Source organism: Taeniopygia guttata, chromosome 3 (genome assembly GCF_048771995.1).
Source record: "Taeniopygia guttata chromosome 3, bTaeGut7.mat, whole genome shotgun sequence".
NCBI lineage: Eukaryota > Metazoa > Chordata > Aves > Passeriformes > Estrildidae > Taeniopygia > Taeniopygia guttata.
In genome coordinates this window covers 22,338,512-22,361,058 of record NC_133027.1, presented here as the reverse complement: position 1 = coordinate 22,361,058, position 22,547 = coordinate 22,338,512, and the positions used below count along the sequence as shown (strand labels likewise).

At 38.7% G+C, this 22,547-nt stretch overlaps 1 protein-coding gene across 50 annotated transcripts in view; it reads right to left on the bottom strand.

Moving 5' to 3' along the window:
- Nucleotides 1–3,271: 3,271 nt before the first annotated feature.
- DLGAP2 (DLG associated protein 2) overlaps nucleotides 3,272–22,547 on the bottom strand; it is a 447,444-nt gene continuing 428,168 nt past the window's right edge. For 27 of the 50 annotated variants that reach the window (XM_030267281.4, XM_072926394.1, XM_072926396.1 and 24 more), the window contains 4 exons: nucleotides 13,200–13,291; nucleotides 9,240–9,392; nucleotides 8,430–8,447; nucleotides 3,272–6,925 (listed from right to left, as the gene is read on the bottom strand). In XM_030267281.4, the coding sequence (XP_030123141.4) occupies nucleotides 6,707–6,925; nucleotides 8,430–8,447; nucleotides 9,240–9,392; nucleotides 13,200–13,291 (482 nt within the window). In that variant the 3' untranslated portion in view covers nucleotides 3,272–6,706. The remainder of the gene's footprint in view (nucleotides 6,926–8,429; nucleotides 8,448–9,239; nucleotides 9,393–13,199; nucleotides 13,292–22,547) is intronic. The other 23 variants (XM_041714762.2, XM_030267285.4, XM_030267289.4 and 20 more) reach the window with 1 other exon arrangement.

Sequence of the window (22,547 nt, the reverse complement as noted above, 5' to 3'; positions counted from 1 at the left end):
AGGAGGCATTTAATTTAGTTCTTAGGCCACACTTGATTATTTTGGCATGTGCATGGTAAATGAAAGTATGAGTTTTGTCTCTGTACAGAAAATCTGCACAGTCATAGTGGCTTTTCTTCAGGAAAGAACAGTTTTAACACATATAAGCCAGGCAACTTGAAAGGGAATTTTATTTCAGTCAGGAAATTAATGTATAAATTGAACTAAATAATACATGCATACGGAGCCCTTTTAAAATGAGATGGCCATTTTATTAAACCTCCAAAGGGTAAATCAAAGCATGGATATGGGCATGTGGATTCCATGGTAATTATAAACAAATCTGGCATGTCTATATGAGGACTCTCTTCAGAGGCTCAAATCTACTACTGAGCCCTCTGCATGACTCTGACTTATCTGAAAGGAAAAATGAGCTTCTAAAAGTAATGGCACACTTGCTACCTTGAGCATGGAGTCCTTCCTACCTCAGACTTGCTGAGTTAGATATGGATCTGAATTATATTGATTCAGATCTGATATTTCTTTCTGCTCAGTTTCTGAGCATTGATTCTAATACAACTGGGATCAAAACATAGCCCAGTGCTCTGCAATAAGCCATCTCACAGATAAGAAACTTTTATGACAGTGAAGCTTTTGGAATGGGAAATAGTGTGTTGAATGAAAGAGCGGCAAGGTAAGAAGAAGAAAATTCCTCAGTAATGGACTGTGTTTGTGAATAATGACTATATATTCAAATAAGCCTCCTCCTCGCTTATGCTTAGGTGAAAATATCCATGTTTTTGTACCTAGAGAAGTAAAAAATCCTGTCCAACAAAATCAATTTAGAAAAATAACAATTTGGCCTTAATAAAATATAGAATTAAATTGCCAGCTGATGAAAACTGTTCTGTGTTTGCTCAGTTAAAGACCAAGCTATGTAGACTGACTAATTTACCTTAACTATGATCTGACTTCAAAAGCCCAGTTCTCTTCTGGCAGTGAAGGGTAACGGTTCAAAAGCTGGGTGTGGAAAGGTGGATCAGTGAACATGCAGTCTTCTTCTGCCATCATCTTTTATGAAATGCAATATGCATTTAATGAAAAAAGATTTGGAATACTATTTTTAGATACAGAATCATATAATTGTTTATGTTGGAAAAGACATTCAGTAATGAATGCCATGGCCCCTTTCAGCTACTGGAATTTTATTTCATTAAGAGGAGCTGAATCAGCTCACCTATGCTGGCCAAATTTTCTTTTGGGCACCATTCCATTTCAATTTGGGTTTTATACTTGCTGTCCTGAACAGCTTATTATGTAGTTAAACAGCTACAGCATTACACCATAGAGGTAGCTGCATTTCAGAGATAAATTAAGCAATTTTGGTGGATACAGAGGGCTTAATTCCTGACAGAACTTGTATATGCATATGAGTATGCCATGTTCCTGAAAGATGGTCCCTGGAGGTGAACATGGTGAATAGCTGCTGATGAGCCATGGGGCTGCAGTAGGCAGCGAAGCTGCCACAGCCATCAGTGTTGAGGATGAGCTGCAGGAAAGTGGCACAATCTACAGTGTGAATATGAGTGTTGGCTGTGGTTCCTGGGTCTGGTTCTCTGGAACCTTGACAGTGAAAAATCATTACATGTATGTATTGATAAATGTATATATCGTCTTTCTGTTCTGCGCAGTATGAAATGGTGGCTCCTCATCCATTGATCCTGTTCATGCAGAGAGGTGCCCCCATTGCTCTGCCATAAAAGAACCCTTCGGGTCAGGTCTGAGTCTCATGAAAGAGCAGCTGCCCAAACCAAAACACAATCATCCTGTCTCAGTGCTGTGCCCCACGTCATCCCTCGTGTTAGCTGGGCTGGAGGGCAGACTTGGGGAGAGAAGAGGGCGCTTGGGGAAAGCTGCTTGTGCAGCAAGGACCCCAAATGGACCTCTCCCGCTAAGCAAGTGGGGAAAATGCACTTGCAAAGGGGAAACTTGCCAAGATTCCTGACCAAGAGGGCTCAGCTGCCGGCGCCATCAGCTCCTGTAACTGGTATCAGCCAGGAGTCTGCTCCGGCACCCTTCCAGGGAACTCCTCCACTGCTGGGACCTCACTGCCCTTGTCAGGAACAGAAAAGGCAAAGATTGTTCTGGAAGATTAATTTGATGCTCATCACTTCCTGCCTACTCCCTAGGGGTTGGAATGATTGCCCTGATTGCCCTCATCTCTGCTTTGCTCAGGTCTTCCTCTTAGTTCAGTGAGTCTTCTTCAGCACAGGCTCAGACTTTGAGGTCCCAGATGCTGGAAGTGTGCTGTGTGCTGTGGAAGGAAACTCCCAGCTGCATGGGGACAGGTGGGAGAACTCCCAGCATCCTGCCATGCTGGGTTATCTGTCCCAGCTGCAGCCCAGCCTGGAGTTTGTGTGTTGGCTAATAAAGTGCTTGGAGATCCTTCTGGATGAAAGGCACTGTGTAAGTGTGGGTGTCAACCTGTCATACACCAGGAAGCACCCCTCTAGACATTAAGGGGTTTGCTGATATTCCTCACCTCATGCGCAGTTGGTGGGTGGTATTTCTGCATCATAAGATGCTCAAGGAACAGTAATGGGAATAAGGTTGTTTCATGATTAATTTAAGCTCCCTTACATTGAGGCTCTGGTTTCACAGGTTTTCAGCGCACACAGCTTGACACCTGGAGCTGTCAAACCAGCTTCAGACTCAAATCGGCATGCACAAGCCAGCACTTGATGGGTCAGCCTCCAGTGTGCCCTTGCCACTGGTGCCAACTCTGGAACGCTGAGGAGGACATCAAACCCACCAGCTGGGCAGGGCAGGCCCAAGGCTTTGCGTGTAAAAGGCTGAGCTGGGCTGATGTGGAGGGCTGTGGCTCAGGGCGAGGGGCCGGGGGCCTGTGTGGAGAGGGCCTGGGACAGAACGGTGACACTGCCTGAGGTGCCACCAGGCCAGGACCTCCCAAGGGCACTGCTTCCACAGGCCACGAGGCGACACCCGCACCGTGTGTGACACTCCTCACGTAGCAGTCACTTGCAAAACCACCCAATGACCAAACATTCCTTGAATATATTCTAGATGCAGTGCTGAGGAAGTAGAGTACTAATTTACTGATACAGCAGGATGTGGGCTTATTTTAAAACAAATAATTTCCATTATATGACATATATGTTATATCTATTTATATATATGAAATTCACACACTTTCCTATGCACTCTTTACTTCCTTCCTGATTGATTTAAAATCTAATATAGTGTCAAGGTTTAAGCATGAATTAAAATATCATTTTTGGTATTAAACTGTACAACATTGTTCATGTTTGCATTCTGCCAAAGGCCATTCTAATCGGGTGGACATAAAATAATAGAACACTTCATAATGTACTTCACCAAATTACAAAGAATTTAAAATCTAAAAAAATATACAAAGGAAAAATAAATATGGCAAATATCAACAATTTTACCATTCAGGCATTTTTCCTTATTTAAATTTTCTGAATTCTGTTTTATACTTGTGTTTTACAGGCGATGAGTAAATGAAGAGAGACTTTCTATAGTTTTAATATGTTAAAATACATATTAGCCCAATTAATATTTAATTAAACACTAGACTGTTTTAATATATTCAGCCATTGTGAGTGATCTATACCATGAGCTCTCAAAGAAGAAAGCATTCTAGTTCCTATCTTTCTGTTTATTTATATTCCTCCTACTTTGGTTTTGCAACTGACTTTTATTTTTGTGATGTGGGGTCAGATTACAATTGATCTGAATATAAATTTATTAAGATACAGTGTTTCTCATGTCAGAGAATGAAGCAATCTGACTTTGATTTATTTGCAAGACAAATATTATAAGCATAATGTTATCTTTCTAAACTAACCAGGTATACAATATATAAATTGAAATGGCTAATTTGCCTTAAAAGATAAAATGCTACCTATACAACAATTTAATATATTGTATTTCAAAATGTAGTGCGAACAGACAACATTATCAAATTTGTTAGTAGGCATCTAATTTACTTTTGAGTTTTTCCAATTGTTTTTGTGGGGTTTTTTTGTTTGTTTGGGTTTTTGTTTGTTTGTTTGTTTGAACAAGGTGGAACAAACAGAAATCATAGATTTATAAATCTTATACTGAGAATTTTCTTATAACAGCATGGGAAATGTAGAACACAAACTCCTCCAAGTCAGAGTTACTAGGCCAGCTGGGGTCTCAGTTTTTCTGTAATCTGTTTGGTTTAAAATTTGTCTTCATAAAGTCTGATTACTGGCACAATCAGGTACAGCTTGTTCTAATTGCATGACCTCTTGCTGCAGGTGGGGAGAGTTCAAGTGAGTAAAGTGATTCCTCCTAGAAGTGTACAGAAAATTAAATAAAATGTGTTAGCTGCCATATATATATATGTGTAGAGGTGTGTGTGTGTCTCTATTTTAAATTTCTTCAGTCTAGGAAAAATACTGGCTTTGGTTTTGTGTGGATATTCTAATTAGCAGCTCCACTTTAACATATCAGTTTTCAAGACTAAAGATGCCAGTCTCTGCATGTACTTCTGTATTTAAAATATTACAACAAATATAGGAAGTAGGATCAATATTGTACACTGCCTAGGATTCAGCTCTTTCCTTAATAGAAAATGCCTTGAAAACACAAGGGATGGGAAATACAATGTTTTCATCTATAGAAGAATATTTCAGGGATTTATTATTTTTTATTCCTTTTTTTAAATTTTTTTTTTCTTATTTTTATGCATTCTTGAAGGGTATACATTCGTCTTCGTTTTTGCTTCAAATATGGTTTAAGGCTATTTGGTAAAGTATATACCAGATACCAGGCTCAATTTACAGGGCTGTCTTCTCACAGAAACTTCTCAAAACTTCATCTCTAAAGATTTGTACTTTGAAGCCAAGCATGCTTTATCAGCTGTCCAAAGACAGAACTCATGCTTAATACCACACACTGTTGGAAAAAAGAAAGAAAAAACCAAGCAACCAAACAAAAGAAAACAGATTTGAAGCAATGTCAGATCTGCATAACCTATGGTACTTCACGTTTTCACTCATCCATCAGGCTGCAGGGTGTGTGGGGGTTGGATTTAAAGTGCTCAATAAGTGAAGAACCAAAGTGCTTGAGTATAATTAAAGAATTGTTCTGCCTATGGCTAAATACATTGCATTTGTTAAAGCAGGTAAACAGGGAATGTGGTAGCTGGGGCTGCCTGTCTCACTGGGTTCTCATTCTTTTCACCTAAACTCGTGTTCAATAAGACTCAAACCTTGGTATTGGGGGCTGCATGTTGCTCATTTTATTGCGTCTTCACCTGAAGACTTCTAAGTGCTGAATTGCTTGGTTGGCTCTGGAAGGTAGGTGAAGTGGAATAATTCTGTTCCAACTTGTTTTAAATGAAAGCCTCTTAACTGTGACTGTGGTAGCTACCACTTATATCTTCTGATAATATGAGGCTTGAAAATATATTATTTTCCATATATTCCATAGCTGGAAAACACTTATCTCTTGAGTCAGTTTTTTTTTTTTTTCCTATGTCTGAAGCAAGCAAGAACATTATTCTTGCCATAAATGATACTGCATAGAAAAATAGTTCTAAAAAAAAAATACAATTGTAAACCACAGTTCACCTTTACCTTAACATAACCATTTAAACTTATATATACTTACCACTCACATTCATATTTCTTAAACTGTTTACAACATCACAACTGGCATTTTAAACAAGCAAGATTTTTTTGTTCTCAAGGATACCCTGGAAACTCAATTGTTATAACAATTTGAGAATTTGAAATAGTACATGTAGCACAGCTCTTGAAATGAAAGAGAGAAGGTTTTAAAATAAATATTAACATGTAAAAGAACTGTTAAAAATGCAATGAGTGGTCCAAAGGAGCAAGTGTAACTTTTTCTTTACTCATCTTACTACAGAAGATCTAACTTTTTAAGGCTTCCGTTTTCCTTTCACCCATCACTCAAGTCCTCTTGCATTACAATTTTGCTTAGGTTTCAGAGTGTCGTTATACTGCTAACAGCAAACGTTTATTAGTGGATGTTCCCACCATCACCAGGCTTGCATGCTTCTTGGTTTCTGATGAACTTTGGAGTTTTAGTGGCCGGATATCCCTGTTCATCTCCAGAAACTCGAATCAGATGAGAGGCCTAATGTTATTTTGCAGTAACAAAGATGAGAAGAGTGGCAGAGAGCATGGGTAAATATGTTAGCTGGAAAAGAAACTGAAGGTCAAGGAGATAAATGGGTTCTTTCTTTCCTGCTCTTTACATTTGTAGCACCTTCTACTTGAATTAGCTAATGCCTCTAGTGAATGGTGAGATGCACCCATTTATAGTTTGTTATTCTTATCCCTAATTATCACACATTTTATAAAAATATAAATAACAAAAGTAAGCTGGGTTCCATCTCAAGAGGTGTTTCTTGTTGTCCTCTGAGAATATATTGGATAAGTCAGGTCTTGACAAGCCCTATCCATTGTAGCTGATTGGAAGTCAGACAATAAATACAAAAAGAAGTCGTTCTTGCGGTGAGCTCAGCAAATTCTGAGGAAATCAAAAGCATTCCACTGTGCTTATGGCACAAAGAACACAACATCAAGGGCATATTTAGTGGAGAGAATGAGACAAAAATTACCAGGTAAGTGACAAACTGTACAAGCATTTTGTTTATAAAAAGGAACTCTGCAGCATTCTGTCTTTAAAGCCGGGTTTGAGCCTCTGGGATATAGATCTCAATGCTGTCTGCACGCTCTGTGGCTGAATTCTGCCGGAAAGAGGCTGCTCGCTTGGCAGCCATCAGCCGTCTTCTGGCTTCTTGCCGTTGTCTGTCAGGTAGGTCCAGAGATTTTTCTCTTGTGATTGGAAATTTTCCTTTTGGGGGCTTCTTTGGTACAGGAGGAGGAATCTTTCTTTCTTCCTGCAACAGGGCATTAAAACTAAGGGTGAGCTGCGCGTAAAAGGTACTTGTCAGCAGAGCATGCACATCAAAGACATGAAATGCAAAATACTGATTACATACATCAAGCATGCTCAGTTTGTGCTTGCCCATCAGCTGGCTAATAGATTACATGAACAGCTATCCACACTAGGGACACTGACAAAACCCTCTTATTTGACAACCATTACGCATTCTGCGGTCCTGTGCCTGAAAAAAGACTGCCCTTCCTTCCACCATCCTTGCAGGTATTGGCACATGCAATCTGCACACCTCACTTTCATATGGATTTGTTTGATTTAAGCTGACACATTATTACACTCATTATAAACAGAAACAGGCACTGTCTCTCCAATAAGAATTCAGCGCATCTGTGCGGTCTGATCAAGTGAAAAGACTCTCTAACATTAGCAGGACAGGATTTTTGATTAAATTAATCATACTGAGTTTAGCCTCAGCTGGATATGAGATAGCAGCTGTGTATACATGTCTATTAGTTTAGTCTCCTCCAGGAATTGCTCTATGGAAACATTCAAGCACCAGCCAGAGAGAGAACATAGGGCTAATTGTTCTGCTTGCAAGCCTGGGCCATTTTAAAGAAAATTATGCTGAAGAATTATCAAATTATAAAGTGAAGTCAGTAGATTTTATTACCTAAGGAGCTGTAAATTTCTCTGCAGGTGTTAAATCAAGAATTGTTTTGATCATTTAGAGACACTGTAAAATATTACATGAGGGCCTATAACCGAGGCATTGTACACTAATTTAGGTTAGAGGAGATGGACCTCTGGAGGTGATTTCATACAGTCTCCATTCAAAGTGCACTTGAAATTAGATGCAACTTTGAACTTAAATCAGTTTTTTTGTTGCTGTTTTTGGTTTTTTTTTTTTTAATTTCATTTTTAATACTGGACTGCATAGCCCTGAAGATGAAGGCTCCATAAGTTCATTTGTATAGGTAGAAGATATAATATAGATATTATTGCTATATAATTTCTTAAATTAATGGTAATAGTCCAGAGTATGGGCTGTTCCTTATGGAGAACACAGTTAATTTGATGCACAGCAAGATTGAAATAATACAAAAATTGAACTGATACACTTATGGTTTACAGACTCCTCATTGTTTTTGTTTTTTGTTTTGTTTGTTTGGGTTTCTTTGTTTTTGTTTTTGTTTTTTTTAACTAATTCTGACTCTACTATCCAAATGCAATAGCCAAGACTAAATAATTAAGGTTATTTAAAAATATAGTTCTGCATTAAACAGGAACAGTGCAACAGCCTAAGATGATATTCCCCATGATTGCCAGTTCTGCCTGTCTTTATTTTCTCTATCTCCTGTTTTCATAAAACCTCCATTCCTGTCATCCCATCTTATTTTCTTTTCCACTTTTAGATATTTCCCTCTTAGGAATATCACTGTTGCTGTCACTATAATAATTTCTTACTTCCAGTTGCCACTAGTAAGCAAGAGTTGCAAACTCACCATCCACCAACCCGTTGGCTGAAAATTAAAATCCAAGAGGAGCATGAAGAAATGAAAAAGTTGTCAAAATGCCTCCTAATTCCTCCCAAACCAAACAAATATTCACCTGAGGCCAACAGTACTGACTCAAACCAAATGCTGTTTTCATCTGACTGATACAATAATAAGCAAGGATAGTGGCGCAATCAAAGTAAGGGATGAAGTTCTAGAGAGGGGAAAGGCAGTTTCAGAATTACACTACTTTTATTTTTCATCTTTGGTTTGTAAGCATCATGTGGGGCATCTCCCAGGTGGTGGAGCTGCAGGGCAGAGGCGCAGCACTTTGTCCCCCAGAAGTATGTCAGATGAGCTTTAGTATGACCTATGCCATGTTCTGTTACGTGCTTTTCTCTCATTCTCATTCTATTATTGTTTGTGTCATGCTGGCAGGGTTAAACACTGCAGTGTTCAAGTTTGAGCTGCCCCAAATGTAGCAGAGTGCTGCATTTACCCTGTTTGAATTCTTGGGCTATTGTCTTCTGTCTGAATTAATAAGAACATACTTCTGTACTAGCCATTAGAATGTGAATCAAATAATTTGAGCAAAAGTGTAATGGAGTAAACTAGCTTAGTAAAATCCATTTTATTTATAATTCAGCTCAACCTTGTTATAAAAGAAAAGACTCTTCACATCTGATGAAAGTTTCCATGTAAAAATTGGGCCATGCCAATTAAATACTTCCCAGGGTTAGAAACCTATTGTGTTTCACCTATTGTATTTAACACAAGGAGACTGCAGAACTACAAATCGGGAGTAAATGGTTTGCTTACCTTCCTTTCAGGTGATTCTATTATTTTCCATTCATTGAGTTTCAACTGGTGCAGTTCATCAAACTTCATGCTGACGTCTTCAATTGAGAGCTGCAGTAAGTCCCAGAAACCTGCAAGGTCCTGGGAAGTTGGTCTTGGCATGGCACTCGGGTCCTGTAGTGCACAAAGGAAAGGATGTGAGTACTCCAGGAGGCTTTCAGTGGCGTGCACCGAGGCAGAAGGGCAAGGTGCCAGATTCCATTGCTGCAGCACTGCTCAGTGCCAAGGATCTGCGTGCTCTGCAGCTGGGAGCTGTGACTGGAAAGCTGTGCCTCCTACACAGCCCAAACATGAATGAGTTGGATGTCACATGCAAGCTTTCCTGAATTTGCGGGATGGGAAGTTCCTTAGCACCATATGCTATGCTGACCTGCATTTCTAAAGAGGAACAAGCTGACAGCCTCTGTCTGCTGATTATTAAAGGCAAGGGGAGCGTGGTTTGTATTCCAGCCAGCCTGAAGTCTTCCTGCATAAAAATTAGATTCTCAATAGCTGATTAAGACAAAACAATGCCACAAAAACATCACCTTATGCTGAACTTGATGTTTACATTGTCTTGGATTTTCAAATGTGTATATGAAGTATGAAATCTTGAAGGGATGCTTGAATTTTGTTCTCCAGGGAGTTGAATCACACTAAAGAACTGGGAAGACAGTACCGCCAGGTACTACAATTAAGAGGCTCTATGTGCATAAGACTTAAAGGAGCAAACATTGGTTGTAACAATTAGCAAGATGACCCTGTATTTGATAATTAACCTGATGCCCATGCTGGATAAAAATTGTATTTTAAGGTAGTATGTGGACTCTTAACCCTATACTCTCTGGGCACTGGTACTAGTTCAAGAAGAGAGCTTTGCCACTTTATAATTGGTAAATATGTCTGTGAAGGTAATGAAGAAATGCCTTTTCCCTTCCAGGACAGGAGGAAGCCATTATGATGGGCTAAAGAATGGAACTGGGAGAGAGGACATCAAAACCATGCCAAAGAGACTCTGGATCTCTCCCTTCCTGGCCAAAACTGTAAAGACTAGTTTGCTATGTCAGCACCACTGCTGTTATGGCAGGCTCTGCTCCCCACCTTTTTCAAATCTAGTGGTCAAAGGTATTTCATATTTAAACACAACCCCACAGCTGTCTAGAACCTGGGAGATGTCAGCATTGCTATTGAATTCCTCCTCTGAATCACACATTTCTAAGGGTTTTATACTAGGAATTGCTGCTCAAACTTGGGTTTACAGATGCCACTGTGGGAGATTAGGCCCTGGAACTGAACATGACCCGTATGTGTCACCCATATCTAGACCCCTACTGAGATCTGGACCAAGAGCAATTTATGAGTCTTCTTCACTGGAAGAAAGTTTCCTTTTAATAGGGTGCTTCAGGGATTTAAGAGAACGGGCCATATAGATTATAACAGACATCTGGGAAACATTGCAACTCCAGATTAGTGTTTACTGAAAACAACTTCATTGGGTGGGTCCAATTTGTTACAAAAGAGTTTAAAATTTATGTCAGTGGGGTTACTTACTCTACAGAGGTCAATATTTCAGGATTTAGGAACTGACTCCCTGTGTGAAATTCATGAGGAGAGTCCCACAGCAGTCTGTCTTGCAATCTGTTGTCTCCTGCCTGGTCTCCTCACTCACTCTCCCTAGTTTCCTCTAAACAGCCAGAAAATGATGCCACTCATTGCAGGGGCATTGCCTTCTGAATCAAGGCTAATTGCTGCTCTGTACCTTTGTGCTCCCCACTCTGCTCACAGTGTTTGTGAAGACCATGGCCTCCAGCACGACTCTTGCAGAGGGCTGTGCCGTGTGTGCTCTGGACACAAGAGGGCTGCCTCCTGCTTCTTACACATCCACAGTTCATGAATAAATGCTAGCACAAATGAGTACTATTACAGACAGCTAAGTTTTGAAAAGATTGGCTTAAACCTGCTTCTTCTCAGAAACTGCTCATTCATTTGTATCTTGGAATTCAGCTTTGCAGCCTTCCTTTTAGAGGAGGCCTAAAGCAAGCAACAAGCACCTAGATGGTGCTCAAGCTGCTCTGTTTTAGCCTGCAACCATGGCATACAAGCAGGATCTGTGCTGACTAGAGAACATGGCAGCATTCCTCTGGGGCACTGAGATGCTGCCTTAGGAACCTATGGAAACCCTGCTGTAGGTATGCACTAAGTGACAATTTAGCAACAAACTTCATCATTAGGTATAGGAAGAAAAGCCTCGAGGCATGAATGACCCACAGTCAGTTTTGCAGTTGCTGCTTTCTGCAGAGCCCATTATTGATTTAATGAAAGTGAAGGATATTCAGAGCCTAAATCTTGAGAGTGGGGTAAAGCCGCTGTTATGGACTTCAGAGGTTTATTATCCAAAGGAGAAAAAGAGAAGTAAAATCTTGCCATCTTTTTGGTTATGTTGTCTACAAAGTTGTAGATTTCTCCTTGCACTCTCTACTGCTTTTGCAGTAATTAATTGTTCTGTCTCCCCAACAGCTGATGGCTGTGCTGAGCAGGAGCTGACTTGCTATTACAGTAATGCTCTCGAGCACAAGTACTTGGCCCACTTGAAGATGAATGAAGGGGAGTGGAGGTTAGGCTCTCCAAATATTAGCTTGCACAGCTTAATCAATCAGGTAATGGAGGGCATTTTTAAATTTGCAGAGAGAAAGTTTCAGACCACGATGAAGATTCCCTTCTTTTGGTATGAAACAAATTACTAGATAGGGAGCAGGCATGACATAATTGATAATACAGATGTGCTCAATTCTTGCTTGTCAGACTTTGTATATTTCTTCTGTTGTTTTGTAACAGCTTTTAAAATTATTGTTTTGACAGAGTTTTTGATAACTGGATTCTTTCCTAATGAGGACCATGTATGTTAATATCAGAAGGTATGATTTTTTTTGCATTATTTTCTCAATATTATTTCCTTGCAGGTATTCTGAATGTTTAACTTTATGGAAGGAAAGTAGCAAGTAGGTCTTTGCAGAATGGATGTTCTGCCTTGGAAGTTATGTGACAAATCCCAGCTATCAAAGAAAAGGATGTAAACAGATGTGTAGGTTATGTTTGCTGTCATGCACACAACAAAATTCAGTACTTTCAAGATATGAAGTTTAGGGACAGTCAAAAGGAAAAGGTACACTAGATATTTGAGGTAGGCAAAGAAAGGTTTTCTACTGCCAGCTGTAGCTAGAAGAATTATGTTCTTCTATTGGTTGGTATGATCTTGCCACAGCGTTTGCATCACTGATGGCTGCTGTCATGTTAAGGAAGATAACATTTAGAACTGAATTAGTCTCTAATGATCTTCCAGAACAATAGCAGTAACCCTCATAAGTAATATAACGTATCTGTTCCTTTAGCCCCAGGACATCTCTTATATAATTGGTAACACAAATTATCCAGTTTAATTTGATGAACATTATAGATATCTCATTTCCATGATCAGTTCTATTTTCAGGTAGGTAGCAAGTTGGATCATGTATTCTCCACTATTCTATTTTATGATTTTCCACTGAATTTAATGTGAAAATTTTCCCCTTTCTTACATAAAATATAGTTACTGTATTAGGGTATTGCAAAAATAAGACATAATCTTATGCCTCAGAAAACTTGCATTTGTTCCCTTCTCTTTTTTTTTTTTTTTTTTGTTTCATAAAGACAGCAAAAAGAGAAAAGCAAAATATAATCAGACTGAAATGACTGAAATTATATATATGCTTTAAAAAAATCTAACAACATCATACATAAGGACTAAGTTTAAAAAAGGGGCAAGTAAATGTGGGACATGAAAATAACATTTCAGAATGCTACTGCTCAGGTGCACTAAATTATAAAATTTAAAGTGACATTTTGTGGAATATTATGGATGAATAAATTTAAACTCTCCAAGAATAACCAGGCAAAGTGACTTACCAGATTTTGCTGACAAAGCCAATAAAATTGCTGGAATTTCTGAGACATGAGGAGCTGAGCACTTCCAACAGCACTTCGGATCTTACCTAGGACTAAGCATACAGATGGATTACTACCAATAAATGTTTTTAGGCAGTAAATAAAATATCCAGCTCAAAAAAAATGCAGGTGAAGTTCCTGGTTATTTTAAAATGGAAGTAAATATTTGGTTTTGTTGTTTGTGATTATGCACATAAAACATTTTTTTAAAAATACTGAGTTATAGGAAAACTCAGTGGGACCTTATCTTTTGGCAATAATTAATGAATAATAAATTACATATTAATAAGTTAAAACAGCTTAGACTTTACTTGCTTAAGGAAGTAGAAAAAACTAAGGGACTATATTCAGCTTTCTGAAGTGGGCATTCATCAATCCATATGATTTTGAAAACACTTTTAAATTTCAAAATAAATGACACCTTTCCCATTTACATTTGCTCATGTAAATTGAGAGCTCTTGAAATTGTCTTGCCTCAAGAACCAGTTGGATATCTGTTCCTTTTGTGTAAAAGGCACGTATATCTTAGATTATACCTTCTGGTTCTGTGACTGCAAATTACTTCACTCACTATGCTTGTGTTAATTATCCTTGGGTGAGATCTCTTTATCTGTTCTTAGGGTAAAGTTACTACATTCAACTGTAATATAACACATTCCTACCATAAGGATTAGATTCTCTCAGGAATTACATCTCTGAGACATGTTTTGGTACACCCACTAGGAATTACAGGTTGTCTGCTCAGGAAAATAGAAAAAGTCCTAAGTATAGGAGCTTCAGACAAAGTGGGACACAAGCAGGTGCTCCAGGACTTTGCTAAAGCAGTATCAGCCCCCGTGGCTGTGTTGGTATTTCCTCACTGTCCATGTACATGCCCATACAGTATGCACTGGAGAAAATGACCAAAGTAATTTTACTTTGTTTCCAAATGACCAAACTCATTGAATATGTTTCCAAGAGTCATCTGTCGAAATTAAATTTTTGAATGTGTTATAATCAGTGATCTGAGTTCAGCAGCTCAGCCATGTTAGGTACTTATTTTTAGAGGAGCCAAATTTCCTCCTGGATATGCCTCTGTCCTTCTGTTGACAATACTACCTAAGGGGATTGGCTTATCTCTAAGAAATGAACTCATCCTGACTCCCACATCTGCTGGGATAAATACCACACTATGGTAGGTGGCACCATGCTTTTCTATTCCTTCCTACATATCTTCCCTGCAGTTCCTTTCCTCCACATCCATCTCTGTGATGAAAAAAGCGCATTTTAAAAAGCATTATAAGTTGTGGTCTCAGTGAAAAAATTATTTTATCAGGAGCATTTCCAGATCTTTAAATAATGTTAAAGGGATAGAGAGGTGGAGTAAGGGTAGACAGGAATTACTCTCATATATTTTACTTCAACTTGGAGAAACCAAATTTGATAATTCAAAAAGTAGGGTAAGTGTAAATGTGGAATAAAGCTGGTACAGCACAACTGATCTGCAGCTCCCAATATAGGAAATATTAAAATGTGGCAGGGCTTAATATTTTGTTGTTATTTGTTATAAGTACAAGAGGGCATGTGAAAACAGTATTTTGGTAGTAGATTTTACATTTTAATTCTGCTTTCTTTAGAGCAGTGAAACATTGCTCACCTGCAAGTAGCAGCAAAAGATAATTTGAAAATTTTGGGCTCTAGTAAAAGTCTCAGTAACTTTCAAGGCATGTGCTAATATGTAGAGATGTGGTTCTCAAACTCTATTCCGTTTTCTGTTAGACAAACAGTGCAGCTGTGCCACAACACTAAATTAAACAGAAATATACATAATTCATCAGTCCTGTGTGACATCCATTGTTAAAGGGTTAAGTGGTTCAAGGCTGCATGAGTAATTCACTGAGGTTTGTTTTTGTTCTGTTGGCCAAATTAAATAAATCATTTTAATTGGTTTGGGGTTTTTGATCACCAATCGCCTCACTTTTCTCTACAGTGTTATTAGCATAAAGAAAGGAATATTTGAGTGTTAAAGCCTGAACAAACATACAAAAACATAAATAAAAAAAGAAATGTTTCATTTGATCTGACACAAATTGCTTTAATTAGGTTTTCAACATTTTTAATAAAGGCAATGACCTTAGTGACAAACAGCCTTGTATCCTCCTTTTTTCTCTCAGTGATCAGTAGCTTAGACATTAGAGAAACTCCCAGTGTGGGGTCAGAGGTCCTCCTTTTCCAGCATGAGGAATTATGCTGTAGCAGGTCCCTGACATCACCTATTCCATGCTTTGTTCATTGATTCACTGGACAAAAAAAGAGTGAGGTTGATTCCACAGGCTGATCATTGTAATGGTTATCTCTAGTGAGTAAAATTCAGTTTTAGTTTCCTCTGGTGAATTTTACAGTTCATAGCTCAAATATATAGCCTGAGTAAGGGACATTGGTTCTCTTCTGCAGAAATACAGATTCGGACAGAATCTATATATGTCTGATATTTTCTAGTGAACCTCAGCTACCTACATTAATTTAATCTTCATTATCATGAAGCACCATGTCAACAAGCATTAGTCGTTTAAAGCCCAGTCAGACTGGTCAAGATTTAGGCACTGGCAATGTAGCATTTTGGTGGGAGACACATGTGTCAGGGATATAAGGCTGTGACAGTTGCATGTGTCACTGAGTCACAGTGCTGAATACACATGTAAAATTACAACCCTAGAATTTACTAAAGATCTAACTCTATTTCCATTTTAATAAGTAAATCAGATGTAATAAAACATAGAGGTTAGAATCTCTCATATTCATGCTACTCAGCCTTACTGTAATTAAATTAAAGTATTAAAACACTTCAACTCATAATCTTTAGCACAATATTAATAGACATCCAAAACCTTGTTATTAATTTCATGCATTGGGGAATTATTCTGATGAGTGCAGATTGATTATCTCCATGAAAGAATGATGAATGCTAGAGACTGAAGAGATTGAGATGTTTGATGATGACTAGAAGATTTTTCTTGTAAATAAATCATGATAAAATATACCAATACATATGAATAGGCATAATCTTCACATAATCCATAAACCTCCTTGCATTAAGATAATTTTGTATTTGCCCAAATGTCAGGAAAGAGTCACACAACCTTAATTCTGCTCCCTGAAGCATATGAAGCATGCCATTTTTGTTGTATGGTCCTGTATGATTTAAGCTCTGAAGACGTAAAAAACTCTGACCATGACTTCAGTAAGAGTAGGCTCAGGATTTACACCCTGATTAGAGATTGTGTAAATTGCACAATTAACAAAATGGTGTCTTTTCCCCTGTATGTGTGGAATTGCTTGAGAAATTCTACAAAACCTTGTAATCAAAAATTATTTCACATCACAAAAGTAGAGAGGGAAAAGTTAGATCTTTATTGATGAAATTGATTATAATCTGATGCTGTAATGCAGATCTTGACAGGTTAAAAGCTTTGTTCAATTGTCCCACTGCTGCACCAGCAGTGAGAAACTGCTAACAATCAATCTGCTTCTGGCATTCATTACCATCTATTTAAATTACATATTTTAATTTAAATTTTCCTTTGATTTTATCTTTTAATTCCTTCCTTATACTTGTAAATAAATTCCACAATCTGAAATAATATGCCTGGGAAAATATTGAAACTGGAATTCAATTCACCCTCCTAACTATAGGAGTAGGGCATGATATTTGTCTAATCTCTAAACTTAAATTAGTAATCTTTAAAAATCTAATTTTACTATCAACAGAGCATCTAGACACAAAAATAAATACATAATGTTCAGATGTCATTTTAGGACAGCACAGCCTCCATCTGGCAGTGCTCTGGAGGGTAATGGGACCTTTGTTCACCAACAGGGACTTGCTGCAAATTTGCTTTTTACCTCAACAAAACTAAGTTCAAAAAGGAGAAAATTTCAGCAGAACAATACAAATGCTGGAAGGATTTATTGGATGCCACACTGTAAGACATTACAGATTGTTTCAGTATAGTTAAGACATTCTTTAGTCATTCACAACACTCCAACTAGAAATTTCAATATCTTCTGAAGAATAGGTTTGTGAAAAGCATTAGAAAATTATGTCAGTAATTTCTCTTTGGTTAAAGGATAACCTATATTTGGACAAACACCTAAGAAAGCTTTTATGGATAATTAATTCATGAATATACTAAAATCAATTGGCTGTGGGTTATTTTTTTTTTTTGTTGATTTTTATTCATCTAAAATTATGGGAGATTTTATTCTTTGTTTTCTATTACTATTCAGTCCTATTAGTAAAGTCTTTACAGTACTGTGGAAATATCAGCTAGAGGATTAGCAAGGAATGGTCCAGTAGCCATAGAATTAAAGGGAATGGGAGAGAGAGGTGATACTTTGAGCTCTCAGTCTAATATTTTTTTTTTCCCATTAGAGATCACTTTACTGCTATGCCAGCAGAGCTCCTAACCATGAGGCAGAAGATACCAACAAAAAAACATTTCTGCTGCCATAGTTTATGCTATAGTTAATTTTTACACCTATCTAAGTATTTTTATGTGAAAGTAAACTCTGTAGAGCTGTTCTCCATAGCACAGTACTCCAGTGGCCAAGCAGGTGGCACAGAGAAACCCAGGGTGTTGTCTCCTTTCCCTTGCCAAACCCTGCCTCAAGAGGGACTGTGGTTCCCTCTCCCTGCTCTGCTCTCCCTGCTCCCGTCACCATGCTCATGGGATGCAGAGTCCTGACCCTCTAGGTCTTCAACAGCTTTGTGACACTTGAAATTGTTTTTCTTGTCATCACCTATACACTAATAGCCAAACACAATTTTCAGGGTGTAAAACTGAAACTCCAGTCAGCACCCATGAGAAACACATATCTTTGCCTGGAGGCACCCTGTGAGTGCAAGTGACCAGATGTCTAGCCCTGCGAACTGTTACAGACACATATCTATATTTGTTACATATAAGTGAACACACACATATATATATAAATAATAAAAAGAACACTAATAAGTGCCTCCACAAACAATATAAGAACTTTGCAGAGACTTCAAAATAAAACTCATGGCAACTGATGAAATTTTAAAAATGCTCTGAAAAAAGGAGAGAGAATATTTTTTTTGCAATGATTATCTCTTTTTCTAAGACTTGATGAGTGAACTTCTTAAAACAACATTATGGAAGAAAAGATTCAGTGAAATAAAAAAAATCAATATAGCAATCAGACAGCTTTTGGTCAACTCAGGACTGCTGTGTGAGCACCAAAACTGAAATTGTTTTCTAAAATGTAGTTCTATTTTAACTGTTCCCATGTTTAAAATAAAATATAAGTGGTATCATAAGGACAGCCTTCTCCTATGAGATGCAAAGCTGTATTCGGTCTTCATGTACAATTAACATATCCAGGCCAAGAAGAAATGATTCAGCATTAAGAATGACAATTTGAATGTGCAAACATTGCTGTGAAGTGTTTTGGGAATATTAGTCTTGCTGGAAGATGGAAAACCATATTTATTTGCTTTTGGATCAGCCATTTCTGTTTATTTTCTTCAAGAATTGCCAAATATTTAAACATGTCAAGATACATTTCATGCTGTGATGTTATTAAACTTAAGTTCTTGAGGATACACATCCTACAACCTCTGTATCTCAGACTGGGGATACAAAATGTTTTAAAGACTCAACAGGAAAAAAATTATTCACACAGAGTTTTTAGAATGCTGTGAAGCTCATTCCCCTGCTGAAATTATTTTAAAACTTCCTTGTACTTAATGTAAGTGTTATTAGATAAAGGGATGTCATTTGAAAATAATGTTATTTGGAAATAGTTTCAGGAAGATCTCTTGAGTTACATACAATGAAAAATCAGAACTTTAGACAGTCAGCTGAACACAAATTCTGACCTTGTAAACACTATGTAGACCCATTCTATAACTTCTTTAACCTATTAGGGAGGTCAAGAAGTTCCCCCAAGAGCAAGTAATTAACCCATTTTTGTTAGTTTAAAAAAAGAGACTTTAAGGATTTCAGTTGTATTCAATCAACTCTGTTATCAGGGAATTGCTCTTTCTTTTCTCTTCCAAATTTGAGTCCCTCTGCAAACAGGGATACAAAATCCTGATACTATGTATTGTTTTTTGACTGAAATATTCCAAGTTAGTGTCACTAACTCCTAATATTAGTAAAAATTACTGAAGTCCATATTGTCTTCATGTCCTATGTACAATTTATAGAAAAACTACCTTCTTGATTGCAATTTCACCATTCAGCAAACTGTTCCAGAGTATATCTGGAGTGCAAAAGTATGATGGAAGTTCACATGATGGGAAGGAGAATGGTTTTGCAGCTGAGAACAGGTAGCTAAAGTCAGGTCATGCAAGTTATCCTCATTGTCGTGGTTTGACAAGGAAAAAGACTTTTTCTCATAAGGAAGAAGTCAGTTTGGATATTGACCAATTGAAGGTAGACACTCCTCTGAGAACACAGAGGGGTTAAAAGCAGAATTCCCAGGAGAACTCGCTCTCTCTGGTTCCAGTCAGCGTGCAGTGCAGACTCTGCCCTGCCCGGCCGTGGCTGGGTGGGGGGAGGGGACCCATGCAGCCCAGCTTGAGGTAGGCCACAGGGTGGAGGGACTGGAACTGGGCTGGCCCCCTGCAGATGGAAGGGTGGAGAAATCTGGGATGTCTCCATTCCCCCCCTCAGAGTCTCTCTCTCAAGAGAGAGAAAGAGAGAGACAGCAGCAGTTTTGTCAGCAGTTCACCGTGGGGAAGGAGAAGAGCGGGGAGGGCCACAAGGTGCCCAGCCGGGCTGTGGGAATCGGAGAATCTGGGCAGCAAGCCATCCTTGGGAGTCAGACTTTTAATCCTTCCTGAGAAATGAAGGCTTTGTGAAATATTACTCCTCCTTGTTTTGAAGGAGAGACAGCCTGGGACCTGAGATTGTGAGGGAAAGAAGGCTGGGGGAAGATGATGGAGTAGCTTTTGGCTGGACTTTTTCTTGGTAGCCACAGACTGAACTGATCTTCTCCTCCAAGAGAGACTGTATTTTAGGGGGATGCCGGTGAGCCAAAGAGACCTGCTTCAGCTGGGAAAAGACAGAAGTGGAGCGAACAGAGAAAAGTTAAGGAGGTTTGTGGTGGAGCCCCCTGTCTTCAGGGAAGAAGAAGAGAAGAAGAAGATCTCTGTTCTTGGACCCTCGGCTCCAGGGGAAAATGGCGGAGGGGACTGTGGTCCCAAAAATGAAAAATTGAGCTGTTGTTTTTTCCCCTGGCAGGGCATCCTTGAAAGGAAAAATCCTAAAAGCAGTCTGTCCATCTACGCATTGGTGGTGAGAGCACTGTGCATGGAAAGGAGAGAGCCGCCATGACAAACTTTTTCTCCAGGCAGTGCCATGTGTGACATGGAAGCACAGGGTGTGGCAGCTGTGTTTCTTGGGGGGTCTGTGGCATGGGAGGGACTCCTCTCTCCCTCGATGGACTGAGTATCAATTGTCTGGAGGGTGGAAACCTGATTCGGGTCCAGATTGTGTCTTGCTGTGGTTTGTTGGAGTTGGGTGGTGGGAGGAGGAATGCTTTGGAAGGTTTTAATTTTGAATTTTGTGTGTGTTTTTTCTTTCTTTTTCCTTTTATAGTAGTGTAGTAGTAGCTTAATATAGTTTTTTTTCCTTGTTATTAAGCTTGGGCCTGCTTTGCTCTGTTCTCGATTGCATTTCACAGCATTCAATTGAGAGACTGCATTTTCATGGGGGCACTGGCATTGTGCCAGTGTCAAACCATGACACCCATGTAGTACCCAGTTTTATATTCCAAAGAGTAATAGCTCTAACTGCCTCTCCACATCTCCGAGTGAGGGAGGGGTACGGATGCGAGCGTGTTTCCACTGCTCATTTCATATGGCTGCAGATCTGACTGGGGCTGTGCAAAAGGAAGAGCTTACAAAGAGAGGCGGCAGAAGTCCAGCTCTTGCCTGCAGACTTTGCTTGGAAAGAGAGGGGCTAACACCCTGTGTGTTTCTCCCCTTTGCTCCCTAAATAATCTTACTCTTTCAAAGAAGATCAAAGTCTTGCTCTTTGAACTTCTGCTTGAGACTGAAAACACTGATGTTCCTACATCACTAACAGGTAATCCGGGAAGTGGGTGCTTTGGGATTCTTATGATGACATTGAAACACCAGTATTCAGCAATGTAAAGACTTGAAGAATTGAAAAACAGCACATATGCAAAAAAAAGAAGTACTGAGGAATAACCATTATGAAAGTGTGGACTGTGGAAGACAGTCCACAGGCTAATCAAAACAAAATATGTTGTTATTTACCTGGGAGGGTATTAAAGTCTTCACTGTATCAATGGAAGGAGAAAATTCTTAGCTCTGCTCTTGCTATGATGAAAATAAGGACAAAACCCATAGTCCATAAAGCACCAGAGGCTGAAGGAAGGAAAACCAGCCTTACTCACTGCCCCACCCCAAATTCTCTGTTATTACTTGTCAGACTTGCGCACAGTTTATCAGAGAAATATGACTGTAAAATAAAAAACTGATGACGTAAAAACATAGACATTTTTTGCTTTGCAAAGGTCAGTGCAAGAAATAGAAATTGACCTTTTAGTCACCATGCTGGCCTGGCTCAAGACCTGAGGGTGCATCATAGCAAGAACTCATTGAGGAGAAAAGAAGTCGATCAGGAAACAGTAGACAGAGGTGATGGTGAAATTTGTAAGAGTGCAGGGAAAGATGCTTGTAAGAAAAGTTAATATGAATTCATTTGTGGTCTGAGAAAATCTCAGCTGAGACAATAATTCAGATTGTCAGGGATTGAAATATTTATAAAACTGAGCCTGAAGAACAAGTATAATTGACCTCAAAGGGAATCACAGGGAGCTGGCTACTGAGTCCTAGGACCACTTTGATATATTGCTATCATTAGCGCTGTCTTGGATCTTGTTCCAAAATAGTCTACATTATTTTTCACTTTATCCCATCACTCCTTTCAAGGTGTCCACAGGACATGAGAGAATAATAATGATTCTTGACAAAATTGTAATAAGAAAATGCAGCTGAATTTTCTAATAATGTATGCCTGTCTAACTGCAGAAGTACTTTAACTGTTTTTGCCTGCTATGGTTTCTGTATTTCCAATAGGCTGAAGTGTTCCATTCCTGTAAAGGAATGGAAACATTTTTAAAATGGCTGCTCACTAAGAGGCAAAATCGCAGGTTTCAGGAAAAGGGCAAACCAATGTACATATAAGACTACCCCATGTGCTCTGGCAAAGGGCCAAGCACTGCAGCCATATAAGTGAATGGGAAGAATGTGTCAAATTTGGAGCTGTGGAT